Source organism: Myodes glareolus, chromosome 11, assembly GCF_982192425.1.
Source record: "Myodes glareolus chromosome 11, mMyoGla1.1, whole genome shotgun sequence".
Taxonomy (NCBI): domain Eukaryota; kingdom Metazoa; phylum Chordata; class Mammalia; order Rodentia; family Cricetidae; genus Myodes; species Myodes glareolus.
Window position 1 is genome coordinate 15164454 of NC_142036.1, and position 14893 is coordinate 15179346.

The 14893-nt window shown below is 45.6% G+C and overlaps 2 protein-coding genes and 1 long non-coding RNA gene across 6 annotated transcripts in view; 1 reads left to right on the top strand and 2 right to left on the bottom strand.

Moving 5' to 3' along the window:
* The window catches only part of Tdrd9 (tudor domain containing 9), a 104969-nt gene extending 103644 nt beyond the window's left edge, over positions 1 to 1325 (bottom strand). The window contains exon 1 of the mRNA XM_048431405.3: positions 1005 to 1325. Within this exon, the coding sequence (XP_048287362.3) occupies positions 1005 to 1231 (227 nt within the window). The 5' untranslated portion in view covers positions 1232 to 1325. The remainder of the gene's footprint in view (positions 1 to 1004) is intronic.
* A 5365-nt stretch (positions 1326 to 6690) lies between these two features.
* Positions 6691 to 12862, top strand: Atp5mj (ATP synthase membrane subunit j). Of its 4 annotated transcripts, none has more exons than XM_087911505.1 (5): positions 6705 to 6847; positions 7600 to 7663; positions 10099 to 10222; positions 11682 to 11705; positions 12672 to 12862. In XM_087911505.1, the coding sequence occupies exons 3-5, from the start codon at positions 10099 to 10101 to the stop codon at positions 12704 to 12706; spliced, it is 183 nt and encodes a 60-aa protein (XP_087767631.1). In that variant the 5' UTR covers positions 6705 to 6847; positions 7600 to 7663; the 3' UTR covers positions 12707 to 12862. The 4 variants fall into 4 exon arrangements, with proteins under 4 accessions (XP_087767630.1, XP_087767631.1, XP_087767632.1 ...); XM_087911506.1 differs by lacking the exon at positions 7600 to 7663 and adding an exon at positions 8382 to 8551; XM_087911504.1 differs by lacking the exon at positions 7600 to 7663 and having other exon boundaries at positions 6691 to 6847.
* LOC146892503 (uncharacterized) lies at positions 9195 to 14668 on the bottom strand. Its single transcript, XR_015004613.2, has 2 exons — positions 14558 to 14668; positions 9195 to 9651 (listed from the first exon to the last, which is right to left on the bottom strand). It is a non-coding gene; the product is annotated as an uncharacterized LOC146892503 (long non-coding RNA).
* Between the last annotated feature and the right edge of the window lie 225 nt (positions 14669 to 14893).

A 14893-nucleotide genomic window follows, 5' to 3' on the forward strand; every position in this document is an offset into this window, starting at 1 on the left:
CTTTAGTTGTCAAAGGTTAAGGAGCAGTAAAACCAGGTGGACCACGTTGATTTTTACTGCTAACGATACCAGGATGTCAAGGGATGTGCAACATCACGAATCCAAAGTCACGCCGTGTTTGCAACACCACAAAAAAATTGGAAAATTCTCCTTCATCACACCAGCATGTGCATCAACAACAGTGGGAAGCGCAGAAGGGAAGCGGACATTTTGGTAACTCTGCACAAGGTTTCTGGAAACCGGCAACCAACTTCAAAACCAGTGTCTGGGGACTCTAAAGCGAGGGACCAGGAATTAAAAGTATAGAATGGTTTTGCAGAAGACAAGAGTTTCATTCCCAGCACCCAGGTAGGTCAGGTGGCTCACATGGCCTCAGGCATTTAATCCCAGGAGGCAGAGGCAGGCAGATCTCTGCGAGTTCGAGAACAGCCTGGCCTACAGAATGAGTTCCAGGCCAGGCTCCAAAGTTGCAGAGAAACCCTGTCTCGAAAAACCAAACAAATGAATATAAAATAACCCTTCAGGAAAGAAGGTAGACAGCATCTGGGCCAGTGAGACGCCTCAGCCGGGTAAGAGCACTTGCCAGCAATCCCAGTGACCAGAGTTCAGTCCCCAGGAGCCAACCCAGGAGGACCTACTCTAACAAGGTATCCTGGCACAAGTACACACACAGACACACACATTCTCACACACTATGAATCCTTGCAATGAAAATTTTTAAAGCAGTCTATGAACTTGGGGTTGGAGGAATATACCCGTAATCTCAAGACTTGGGGAGGTGGGGGCCAGAGAATTGAGAAATTCAAGGTTAAGATGAAGCCAGGATGGTCTACACAAGACCCTATTTCAAAACAACAGGCAGGGAACTAAACAAACAAACAAGCCACCAAATTCTTAGGAGGCTCAGCTTCTTGCAGGAAAACCTGGGAAGGCACCTGTTTGCTGAGGGTTGGGGCTACAGTCACCGGCTTGAGGACCCACCCCAACACCCCCGGGCTCCCTACCTCCCAAAGGTGGAAGATGGCCGGGCCGGTGCTGTGGCCACAGCTGGACCTGGATCCTGTGCATGGATGGCAGGGGCCTCGCTGGGGGCTGAAGCTGGGCGCTCCACCTCCTCCCGGGCTGCCTCGGCAGGAATGGCGGGCGGCAAGCCCAGCAGCTCCACATTGGTCACAGTCTTGCCTATGGTGAACCAGTCGTTGATCTGGTCGACTGTGAGCTTGCGCAACATCCTCGGCACCCAGGAGTTGCCTCAACTGCCCAGCTCCAAAGATGGCAAAAGCCTCAAGTGAAGCTCCCTGCCCAGCGCCACAAACGACCGACGGTTCTAGAAGGTCGCCCCCCCACCCCGCCCCCCGCTGAGGCCATCCAATCAGACTGTGCTACGCAAGAGGGTGGGGCAGGCCCTGCACGTGCAGGCCCACGCCACTACCACACGTGGGATCTGTGAGCAGCCACTAGCACCCCGCAAGGCCCGCTGGGATAGTTGGAGTCAGGTGACCTGGGCAGGCAAGTGATTAACTGAGACCGACTTTAAGCGGTTCTGACAATGGCATCTGCACAGTTCCAGCGGATGCTGATAATATTTACAGCACTCCTGCTGCTAGCCCGGCCTAGAGCCCTCCAGCGAAGGACTGACCTCAGCCTGAGCTGGGCCACAAACCTCAGAGATGATAAGAAATGATAGTTTTCTGATCCAGAGGCACCAGACCGATAGTTGAACAAGGGTCTCATTGGCCCTAACTAGGTGGGATAGTTTTTGGTGTTCCCTTCTCACGTGACTCAAAAATCAAAGCTAACAAGGACCACTTGTTATCAGGCGATTCTTAAAGGGCTTGTAGGCTCTAGATCATCAGATCTCATGTGAAGACTGAGTAGCTCATGGCCTTGGCCTTTGGGGCAGATTTGGCTTATTCACAGAACAGCTTGAGGGTCTGCAGAACAGGGATGCAAACATTTAGCCACGAAGGATCTATTAACAGCACTCGCCATAAAACAGAAGTAAACTATTTAAATTCGTTCGCCTTTTAGCCTCAGAAAGCACGCAGCATTAGGCGTTTTGAATGACTCTCCTGGAATGGCCAGTAAACATGTTCAATCGTTTGAAGATGTGATACAGTGTTTTGGACTTGAAATTACATTAAAGGCCTGTTGTCTGGTTTGAAGCTTTGTCTTCAAAGAGCTGTGATGCTCTTCCTGTTAGCTCATAACAGTAATCCTTAATCCTAGCACTTCAGAGACCGAGACAGAATTGCTGGGCGTTTGCCGGCCTGAGCAACAGCGTAAGAGTTTATCTCCAAAAAAAAAAAAAAAAAAATGAAATAACATATTCTTTTTGAACTACATCTTAAACTTGATTCAGGTCTCAAGGCCCTCTTTGTACTCCTAATAGTGACTTCACCCTAAAGAGCTTTTGTTTATGGTTTATATCTATCTGTCTATGGAGGATTACAACCAAGGAAGGTTATACGCCCTTGTCCAAATGATCTTCAGTTCAGCACAGCCTACTGAGGAGTCTTAGTTGAGGGACTACTCAGATGGGATTGTCTTGATTGATGAATGATGTGTGAGGGCCCAGCCCGCTGTAGATGACACCATTCCAAGGCAGGTGGAACTGAATGTAAGCCAGGAAGCTGCCTTTCTCCATGGTTCCTGCCTCTGCTTTGCCTAAAGTCCTCACCTTTGTCTTTCCTCAATGATAGACTGTGACTTTTAAGTGCAATCTGAAATAAACCCTTTCCTCCCCAAATTGCTTTAGTTAGAATGTCTTATTGCAGGGTTGGAGAGATGGCTCAAAGGTTAAGAGCACTGACTACTCTTTCAGAGGTCCTAAGTTCAATTCCCAGCAACCACATGGTGGCTCACAGCCATCTATAATGAGATCTGGTGCCCTCTTCTGGCATGCAAGCATACATGGAAGGAATGTTGTATACATAATAAATAAATAAATAAATAATTTTTAAAAAAAAATGTTTTCAAAAGTAAAACATTATTAATTTAAAATAGCAATTAAAAACTCATTTAATGTCAAGCAATATTATTTATGAAAATCACTGTATTTTCCCAAAAGCTTATATGTAAGAGTGACACATTTTTAAATTTTATTTTTATTTACACATATGTGTGCATATATGCTATGTGTGAGTGGCCAGAAGAGAGCATTAGATTAGCTGGAGATACAAGCAACTTGTAAGCAGCTCATGTTCTGAGAATCATATTCTGGTACTCTTCCAGAACAGCCCCTGCCCTTGATGGCTGAGTCATCTCTCCAGCCCCAGAGTGACACTTAGAAATTTTCACCAGTCCCTTAGTGTCGAACTGAATGAAAACAGCAACTTTTCTGTCTCTGTGATGCTATATGATATCACAAGTCTCAGGATCTCTGGAACATTCCGTTGTGCACATAAGAGAATTCTAGCAAGAAAAGACAAACCATATTGTGATTTTGATCCTCAGAGACCCTAGAAACCTCTGAACCTGGAGCATCACTACCCTAGAATAGCAAGCTTTCCAAGATTCCATGCAACTTCATTTGATCCAAAGCCCCTTTTCCCTTCAGAGAAGGATGACGGCCATTTCTCTGCATTCTCCCCGTATCCCCATCCTCTCATCTGAGGTCATTTTTCTCTTGTCTGAATGACTTTACTGTAGACCTGTTAGTAATTATTCCTTCATTTTTAATTTGTCCAAAACAGTATTTTACCTTTACGAAATGTTAATTTTTAGATAAATGGAATTCTAGATGGGCAGCTATTTACCATCATTCTTTGATATTAGCATCTTTTGTTTGGTGGTGCTGGGGATGGCCCCAAGGGTCCTCACACATGCTAAACACCCTTCCACTGAGCTCCAACCCTAGCCCTAGTCGTTAGTTTTATTATGTGGCTTCTAGACTTTTCATTTCTCTGTCTGCTTGGTTTCAATAAGACTTTTTGAGCCTTTGATTTTTTTTTAATCCCTTTTGGGAAATTCTCAATCAACTATTAGCTCTTCAAATATTTCTCCCCTATGCCCCATTGATCTCTAAGATCTAGTTAGCTGTCTGGTTGAAAGTAAAGCTCAATTGTAGAGTTCATATGTTGCTCAATGCCCCAGGCTCATCCCCAGCATCATGGGAGAAAAAAGCTGGACATAGTGGCTCACCCCTGTAATTCTAGCATTTGAAAGACTGAGGCAGGAGAATTGCCGTGCGTTTGGAACTATACATATATGTAGGCAAAACACCCATATCCAAAAAAATAATAGTGATTTTTAAATGTAAAAAACAATAACAAGCCGGGCTGTGGTGGCGTACACCTTTTATCCCAGCACTTGGGAGGCAGGGGCAGGTGGATCTCCGTGAATTCGAGGCCAACCTGGTCTACAAGAACTAGTTCCAGGACAGCTAAGACTGTAACACAGAGAAACCCTGTCTCGAAAAAAAAAAACAAAACAAAACAAACCAACAACAACAAAGGAAGGCTAACTAGATGGGTCAGTGGGTAAAGGTGTCTGACCACTTGAGTGTGATGCCTGGGACTTCCATGTGGATTTCCTATCACTCTATGTGGATACCGTGGCACTTTGATTTACACACACACACACACACACACACACATCCACATAGTAAAAAATTTTAAGGGAAAAAAATAAAAGAGGAAAGGAGAGGGAGACAATCCCAGCTGCACTGGACTGACTGCTGCGGGCTTTCTTTCTGTGAGGTATCTTTGTCTTCTCTTGTTTGTCTGTGCTTCTTATTTATTTCTCCTGGCTTCTGTTTTGGTAATTGCTACACATACCAAATTTGGTGTTTTTTTTTAAGTTTTGTTTTTTGTTTGTTTGGTTGATTGGTTCTGTTTGGTTTTCCAAAACAGGGTTTCTCTGTGTAATAGCCCTGGCTGTCCTGGGACTCTCTTTATAGACCAGGAGCCTCCAACTCACAGATCTGCCTGCCTCCGCCTCTCAAGTGCCGGGATTAAGGGCATCACCACTGCTGGAACCTTTTGTTGTTGTTGTTGTTGTTGTTGTTGTTGTTGTTATTTTGACTCACCACCCAGCCACCCACCCCCAGCTGGGGACTAAACCCAGGGCCTTATGCTAGAGCAAGCTCTACCACTTAGCTAAATCCCAAGTCCTAGTTTGTTTTAATTCAATAGATAGGTTTGTTTTTCCACTTTTTGCTGATGTTTTAGTGGTTCCTTAAACAAAGGTATGGGCCCAGCGCCGAATGGTAGATCACAGCCATCCATAATTACAGTTGTAGGGTATTCAATGCCCTTTTCTGACCTCTGAGGACACCAGGCACAAACTCGATACACAGACATAGATGTGAATAAAACACAATAAAATTAAGCTTTTTTTAAAGGCTAAAATAAAACAAGACCAATTTTTGGTTGGTTGGTTGGTTGGTTGGTTTTTCAAGACAGGGTTTCTTTGTATCTTTGGAGCATGATATGGAACTCCCTGCATAGAGCAGACTGACCTCAAAGTCACAGAGATCCGCTTGCCCCTGCCTCCCGGGTGCTGGGTTTAAAGGCATGTGCCACTACCGCCTGGCTAGTTTTTGATTTTTTAGAAACAGGGTCTCATGTAGCCCAGGATGGTCATAAAATCCTGATCATCCTCTGCTTTCCAAGTGCAAGGATTATATGCACACCACACACAGCTAGCGTTATTTATTTTTTTAAAAAAAAACTATTAGGTTCAGTCCCTGGAGTTTCTGCGGAAGTCTTTAAATCACTTTCCAACGTATTTTAAAGATAATTGCTCTGCTCAGAATAGCTACTTATTCAAATATGTAGCACAAAACTTAGCAATACTGGGGGAAATGGCGAGAAACAAAAAAAGCTTGGCGTAATGGTGCAGGCATTTAATCCCAGTATTCAGGAGGCAGAGGCAGGCAAACTTCTGAATTTGAGCTCAGCCTGGTTTATATAGCAAGTTCCAGGCAACATAGAAAAAAAAAAAACTATCTCTAAATAAATTTTTTTAAAAAATCAAGCAAAGACGGTATCTTTTTTCTTTATTGCTTTGTTTCCTTTGGTATTTTGTTTGTTTGGGAAGGTGGGAATGTAATTGTCCCGACCAGAATTGCTATATAGAACACCCTAGTGTCACACTCAAGAGAAACATCCCCTTACTCCTCACCCACCCACCCCCTCACCTCCCCCCTTACTCCACCCCCATCCTGGTGCCTCTGCCTCCCAAGTGCTAGGATTAAAGACCTGTGCCACTAAGACCTGCCTTTGCTTTGTTTTTGTGGTTTTTTTGTTTTGTTTTGTTTTTTGAGACTCGGCCACTCTGTGTAGCTCTGGCTGTCCTGGAACTCACTGTGTGGACCAGGTTGGCCTTGAACTCACAGAGATCCGCCTGCCTCGGCCTCCTTGGTGCTGGGATTAAAGGCGTGCGCCACCACACCTGACTTTTGATTTGGGTTATGAGGCAGTCTCACGCTGTAGCCCAGGCCTACTGCCTCACTTCTTGAGTGCTGGGGTTAAAGGCTTAAGCCCTGCAAAAAGGGTTTTTTGTTTGTCTTAAGGTCAATTTATCTGGACTGTCTGCTGTGTTAGGTTCAGTACTGAAAGCCCAGTGTTTCCGGAAACCCACGTCAGTGTTAAGACACTATAGAGACACAGTAGACTCCATCTCCCAGCAACTCCTGGTTTGGGCCAACTCCCACCTAAGCTTGCAGCACCCGGGTGACCACAGGGGGCGCTGTGGTGCGCAGGCGCAGAAGGCCCGGCAACCGACTCCTGGAGCCTCCGTTCCTTCCGCTTTCCCGGCTGGCCCCGCGCAGCGCCTGCGTGCTCAGTGACCTTTCCCAAGCTTGTGGAAATCTGGTGTGGCCTGTGGCCTTGGTCCCGCTGAGGTGAGAGCCGGGTCTGGGCTTTTTCCTGTGTTCCCAACAGCGGGGACTGGAGAGAGACCGGGACGGGGTGCGGTGGGGCTGAAGTAGGTCGGGAGCGCAGGCCAGGGACTCTGCGGTCCTCGCTGACCTTGGGTCAGCCCCTGCGCCGCGGACTGTGAGGAGGGTCCACGGGGTTCCCACGACTGCGGCCGGGGAATGCCCGGGGGTCTGTTCTCCAGACTTGCAAGGGGGTTCCTGGTGTCAGGCTCCCCGATTGTCCGGACGAGGGGTTGTTGCCAGTCCTTGGCGTTAACAAGGGTCTGGGAGGGTGTGCTCTGAGATAATTTTTCTATACTTTAGAGGGGTTATTCCTCAAGACTTCAAGGTGAGGCACCAAGAATCATCACAGAGAAGGTGTTGTCCAGGAGCTAGATTCTGGTGAAGGCCCACCTGAGGCAGCATTATGGACACATGGATGGGCCTGTGTACATAGGCTTTGGCAAAGGAGTATGCCACCATCAACCGTGAGCGTCCTGTTACCTACCCAAGTTACTCAACTAGTTAGTGATGCAGCTAGAGTCCGAGCCAAGAAGCATCACTCCAAAGTTACTGCCTTCTTTCCTTTATGCCACAGGTTTCTTCCAAGTTACGCGTTGGCAAGGGAGATGTTCGAAATTGTGTCAAACCACATTATTAACCTTAGCCTGTCACGTGTCCTCTCTTTCCAGTGCACTGCACGCTTGCTGTTACTTTAATTTTCAAAACCTTTGCAGGCATAGGCAGTCTCCGTAGAGTAAAACAGTGCCAGAGTCCTCAGATCCTGAACAAAATCCTGAGGTAACTGAAGTCCCTTTATATCCTTCTAGTTTACTTCTCCTTCTAGGCCCGCGTGTGATAAATAGTACTTCCCTTTTGGGGCAGGGGGCATTGAGACAGGGTTTCTCTGTAACAGCCCTGGCTCTCCTGGAACTCGCTCTGTAGACCAGGCTGGCCTAGAGCTAAGAAAGGTTCATCTGCCTCCCTGGTGCACTCACCATTACGCTGGGCTATATTAGTCCCACTCCTTTTTTATTTTGTTTTCTAAGACAGGGTTTCTCTGCCAGGCATGGTGGCGCACACCTTTAATCCCAGCACTTGGGAGGCAGAGGCAGGCAGATCTCTGTGAGTTCGAGGTCAGTCTGGTCTACAGAGCGAGTTCCAGGATAGCTCCAAAGCTACAGAGAAACTCTGTCTCGGAAGAAAAAAAAAAGAATTTTTCTATGTAGACCAGGCTGGTCTTGAACTCACAGAGATCCACCTGCTGCAGCCTACCAACAAGTGCTAGGACTAAAGGCATGCACCACCACCGCCTGTCCTTGATATCATGTCTTAACCCTGAACTCAGCCTGCTAGAGGAAAAGAGGACTCCCTTTCAGGTCCCCCCCTTAGAATCCCAGTGGCCTAGCAATTGCCGCTTTCTGTTGAGTTTTTGTAGCAGTTTCTTGTTACAGGTTTGAACATTTTACTGTGTGCTTACTCTGCACCAGGCCCTAAGCTGGACCCTTTATATTTCAAGGTCCTTGATTGACAGAAAGACCTGACAGGAGATTCAGGGAATTCTGAAGTTGAGAACAGAGCTGGAATTTCTAACCCACTTGTCCTTTGCAATACTTTGAGTCCTTGTCTGTCACTCAGTAGCTTGGGATTCTTCAGCTTTCCAAAGGCCACCTCCGAAGGATATCCAAGGTAGGACTATCATGTTAGAGCATCTGAATACAAATATTAGGACCGATACAGTCCAGGAGAAGATAATAGCCACACCCTATGAGTTAACTCTCTGGGCTAGCTAACCTTCAGGCCATTCTTCAATTTAAGTTCATTCCCATAGGAGAGAGCTGGAAGCAAGACCATAGGCATAGATTGCTACAGTAACCAGGAGTGTAGACCAGATTTGGTGAGCTCTAATCTAGTTAGGGTCATGGGTAGCTTTGGGAGGCAGTAGTATAGGAGATTGTCAAGCAGTAAATGGTGCTGTTTGGGGCTTTTGTTTTGTTTTGTTTTAGATTTATGTATGTGTTTGCCTGTATGTATGTATGTGTACTCTGTATGTGCCCTTGGAGGGTCAAAAGCAGTGTCCAACCCCCTGAAACTGGAGTTACATTGCAGATGGTTGTGAGCCACCATGTAGATTCTGGGACCAGAACCGGCTGAGCCATCTCCACCCCCTGGAGGACATCCTTAGATTAGAATCTAAACTCAAGGACCTAATTGGTGTGCACATGTTCCCTGGTTCAACAATAACATTCTGTATAACAGGTACTTTCAAAATGGTGCCAGGTGCTGTATGCATTTTACATACACTAACTCACTTAAAGATTATAGCCACCCCTTCGGGTAGAACTATTTTACTATCCCTGTCATACAAGTGAGACATCTGAAGTAGTGGGTTTGTGTCTGGCAGCCACGTTCCTCCCTGATCCTCAAGTTCATTATGAGTGCTTCTGCAGATGGCCTGGCTCCTTCCTCCTTTCCTCCTACAGCACATGGCCTCTTCCCTTCTGCTCAGTCAATGTGGTCCAGGTCTCAGAAATTTAAGGGCAGCCATTGGCCTTTACCTAGACTGAACTTTTGACAGATCTGTACTACAGGATTGACAAACGGTTGTGGAAAGCCAGAGAACACCGAGAGGTAGAACTCTCTGCAGTCATGGTGCAGAGCAGGGCCTTCAAGGTAAGGTACTGACTGCAGCCCAGGGGTTTCCAAGTCAAATGAGAAGGGCTCGGAGCTGGATGTTCCTGGAGTCATCCGATGTCTCACAGCTGCGAGTGGAGTATCTGGTTTGGAATCTGTAAAACAGGAAACATTACTTTGAGAGCGATCATATTTGGCTCATCCTGTATTGTTCTGTATTCATCCATCAATCTCAGCACTGAGCAACTGGAGGTGAAAGAGTATCAGTTTACCAGGCCTGGGAATTGGTTTCCCACAGAAATGACAACGCCTAACCCTGGTTGATTTTTTTGGTTTGGTTTGGTTTGGTTTGGATTTTTCCCCCTCCAATTTGAAACGCTTTGAGTGTTTCCACCCAAAGGTCAAAAAAGTGGTATGTGACTTGGGCTAGCATTAGTGGCAGATAGGCCTACAGGGGAGCCTGCTGGAAGGGTGTCAGTTCAGAGAGCTCCACAGAGCCTGTGGGGCTAGAACACTGTCAGGTGAAATAATGACAGCAGTATCCTTCCTTCCTGCCAGTTGGGTATGCGCTAGCAGTAATCTTAATGTTCATTCTTTTTCAGATGCTTCAAAGCCTTATTAAGAATGTCTGGGTCCCCATGAAACCCTACTATACCCAAGTTTACCAGGAAATTTGGGTAGGAATGGGATTGATGACCTTCATCCTTTATAAAATCAGGAGTGCTGGTAGGTTTATGTTTTTATGTAATTCTTCAAAGTTGGCAGGGGTGGTGTTTCAGATAAAAAAAAAAAATCTGGTGTTGGTTGTTTACTCTTTGGTCTTTAGGGGACCCGCCACCCACCTCTTTCTTATAAGCCCAGTCTTAACTTGGCTTGTTTCTAGGTAGCTTTATCTCGTCTATCTTTTGCCTCTGGGCCTTTTCCTTTCTCCATTTCTGTATATCTTACTTTCAATCTTACTCGGAGACTAGCTGGGTGGCTGGCCCCTAGTGTCTTCCTCTCCTTCTTCTTTTGCTCCTTCCTCTGCCCACATTTCTTCTAATTATACTCTACCTGCCAGCCCTGCCTATCCTTGCTCCTGCCTCACTATTAACCGTTCAGCTCTTTATTAGACCATCAGGTGTTTTAGACAGGCAAAGAATCACAGCTTCACAGAGTTAAACAAATGCAGCATAAACAAAAATAACACACATTAAAATAATTTCCTACAAGAAAAAAAATCACAATTTATTAGGGAACTATGACTTTTAAAAATATTTCTATCCTGCTGTATGGTGATGGCACACACCTTTAATCCCAGCACTCGGGAGGCAGAGACAGGTGGATCTCTGTGAGTTCGAGGCCAGCCTGGTCTACAAGAGTTAGTTCCAGGACAGACTCCAAAGCTACTGAGAAATCCTACCTCAAAAAAAAAACAAGCAAAAAAATATTATCCTGTGCATGTAAATACACATGATGTGTGTGGGGTACAGGTGTTATAGCATGTGTGCAGAGGGATGCAGTTGGTTCTCCCTTCACCTGTATGTGGGTCCAGGGATTGAACTCAGGTCACCAGGCTTGTGCAGCAAGCGCCTTTACCTGCTGAGTCATCTGGCTGGTCCAGAACTATGATCTTGGATATGCATCAACAAATGAATGAATAAAAAAAATATGGACTAAAGTAGCTGAAAAAACCCTTGTTGGGAGAGCTTAGACTGAAAAAAAAAAACTGATAGATATGCACAGTGGAATTTTATTCAGCTATAAAAGAAAAAATAAATTATTTGCAGGAAAATGAATAGAAGTGAAGATTGTCCTGCTAGTGACATGTCAGACTCAGAAAGACAATTATTACACATCTTCTCTCAGTCTGCTTACACATGAACACCTGCCATGAAAGTAAAAAGAAGCTGTTGCATGCAGGAGATGGCCAACAGGAGAGGAGAGCAAGTGAGGGCGGAGGGAAGAGAGGAAACAGGACATGAATGGGTGTGTGTACATGCTGTCTTGAAACTTCCTACTTCGTATGCCAGTTTTCCAACTTTGGAAAAAGAAATGACTATGACACACAGCCATAACTGTTTCTGAAAGCATGCTGTAATGTCGTACCCCACGTGTGAAGCCTGCAGTCATGTTGATTTTTGACAGTTATTGACGGGGCACTTTTGTGGGGCATTGGTGTAACTGATTTTCTCTTCTGTTTTAGATAAAAGAAGCAAAGCTTTGAAAGGTAAGAGTTCTGCTTCTTGGATGGTTGGGGATTGAATAAGGCCATTATAGCTTTTCAAAACAAGTTATATGAGTCCTGAATTGAAACGGATGCCTGGTTCGGCGATTCTATAAGATACTGTGGAAATACTAAAGATCAAGACATTAGCAGTTAAATGTTACAGTGAGCACCCTTTGGTCCAAGTAACACTTCTGGGAGTGTCGGAGAGAGCAGGTAGCTAACGCCACCAGTAGGGAGGCACAGGCTAGCTGGGTGAGCATGCTACTGAAGCTCCTGTTTTATTTGGAGGAAAGTATGTGATAAGTTTGTGCCCTGGCACTGACACTGGTCATCTGAGACTTATGCAAACCCAGGACTGGTTTCCTGAGCTTCTGCAGGGGAGACCTTTCTCTGCTCCCAAGGATGGACTATGGCATCAGCATCGCTTGCACACATGTGGGACTGTGCTGCGTGTGGCACATAGAAGTGGCTCCCACCCCCATTCTGGGTGGAGTTTTATTTATTATGCATATAGTGTTCTGCCTGCATGTCAGAAGAGGGTATTAGATCCTATTGTAAATGGTTGTGAGCCCCCCATGTGGTTGCTGGGAATTGAACTCGGGACCTCTGGAAAAGCAGCCAGTGCCCTTAACCTCCCAGCAAGCTCTCCAGCCCCTTAGGTGGGATTTTTGTTTGTTTTGTTGGTTGTATTAGGGCAGGGACTTCTTTTGTTTTTTGAGGCAAGGTCTCACTATGTAAGCTTAGCTGACCTGGAACTTACTATGTAAACCAGGCTAGGCCTTGAAATTTGAGATCCTCTTGCCTCTGCCTCCCAAGTGTTGGGATTAAAGATATGTACCCCATACCCTGTCCCCATTCTGTTTTGTAGCGTTGAAGAAGATGAATTGTCTAACTTGATACTTTAAACAGTAAATTATATTCTGCTCTTGCTTCTAAACTGAATCACTTTGTTCCTCTCCTTGGAAGGCTCCAGTCCTGCACCTGCCCATGGTCATCACTAACTGCTCCCTGAGTCCACTCAAGATGAATCCTGTCGGCTAAACTTAAGCAAGCTGTGTTAGATGGGAACATGGAACATCGCTGTACACTTCCCTGAGTACCATTTACAATGTGGTATTAATAAATGTGTCTGAGCAGCACCCTCCCTGTGGATACTACTCTCTGCTTCCCCTGAATAATTCTTTTGTAGTGCAGCAGGCTCCATCAGAACCTCTGAGCCCCCTTCCTTAGGAAACCTGAAAAATGAGAAGCAATGCTACCATAGAGATTGGTCACTAGTGTCTAGATATGAACTCCGACTCCAATATTCTATAATTATTCGTTAAATGGTTTTGCCTCTGCTATCTGACTTCTCTGATCTTGGTTTCATATTTTGGAAAAGAAGATGTTAATTATTTTAAGAGCTAACTTAAATTTTTTATAAGGGCCAATAAGAAGATGAAGGGAAAACAAAACATTAACTTGTGAAGTGTGAAATAAGATAGCATAACAACAAGCGTGGTGGCACACACCACTAATCCCAGCTAGAGCAGCGAGGATCGTGAGTTCTGGAGTTCGAAGCTAGCCTGAGCTACTGAAACCCTGTCTCAAAAAAACTATTTAAAAAACAAATGGAAGGAGCTGGAAGCTGGGATGGTCCACATCAAGCAGCTTAAATACTTGCTGACTCTGGTACCAGAAGATCCAATACCCTCTTTGGGTATCCGTATACATATAACATGCATAAATGCTCATTAATAAAACATTTAATGAAAAGAAGGCTGGTACAATAGCTCAGCATGTAGAGGTGCTTGTCCCCTGATAACTTGAGTTTGAACCAGAGGGCCTTTGTAGTGAAAGGAGAAAGCCACCTCTTAGAAGTTCACTGACCTCCACCTGTGCATGAACACCTGTTTGCACAGTTTTTTTTGTGGGACTTCATCCTTGGAGCACATGGTCAGCATGAGCTCTGGGGCAAAATTACGTCCGAGTAATCAATCAAAGTAAAGTAAGCAATAAAAAAAGCCAGTGGGGACATGTGTGTGGATACGGACCTATAACCCAGCGTTTGGGAAGGTGAAACAGGAGGACCACAAGTTCTAAAATGGCCTTCGCTCTCAAACAAGCCAGGTGTACCAGCCTTTCTCTTTGAGCCATCAACCAGCTCCCAGATCGTGACGGAGATTTATTATGAATGCTCGGCCTAGCTTAGGCTTGGCTTTGGCTAGCTCTTTTAAATTAACCTGTTTCTCTATCTACATTTAGCCTTGGGGCTTTTTACTTTTCTTTCTTTCTCTAGTATATCCTACTTTCACTGCCCCTTGTGTCTGGCCTGTGGGGCTGCCTGGCTTCTTGCCCTGAGTGTCTCCCTCATTCTCTCCTCCCACTCTGGCACCTCCTCTCTCCAGCCTAGATTTCTCTTCCTGCGTATTCTCTGCATGCCAGCCTTGCCTGTCCCTCTTCTGCCTAACTCGTGGCCATTAAGCTCTATTAGACCAATCGGGTGCCTTAAGCAGGCAAAGTGGAACACACCCAACACGTCTTTACATAGTTAAACAGATGAGCATAAACAAAAGTAACACCTTTACACAGTTACAGTAATAGTCTGCAGCATAAACAAATGTTACACATCTTTACCTAGTTAAAATAATCCACAACAGCCAGGCCTGATGCCTTATACCTGTGATCTCAGCTCTTGAGAAGTTGAGGCAAGAGAATAAAGTTCTGAGTGAGGCTAAATTGGGCTACAGGATAGATGACAGAGATGGTGGTGCGTACCTCTAATTCCGTAGCTCCTGTCTTAGGGCTAGTTACTGTTCTGTGATGGAACACCATGACCGAAAGCAGCTTGGGAAGGAAAGGGTTTGACTTACATTCTGAATCACAGTCCATTGAGGGGAGCCAAGGCAGGGACTAAAACCAAGTGAAACAGGAATCTGGAGGCAGGAGCTGATACAGAGGCCATGGAGGGATGCTGCTTACTGGCTTGCTCAACCTATCTTAAAGCACCTTGGGACCACCAGCCAAGGGGTGGCACCACCCACCATGGTTGAGCTTTGTTACATCAGTCGCTAAGAAGATGCCCTACAGGCTGCCTACAGAAGGAGGCATTTTTTTCAACTGAGGTTCACTCCTCTCAGATGACTAGCTTCTGGCAAGTTGAGGAAACTAGCCACACAGCTGTGGAGACAGATCTCGAGTTCAGTCTC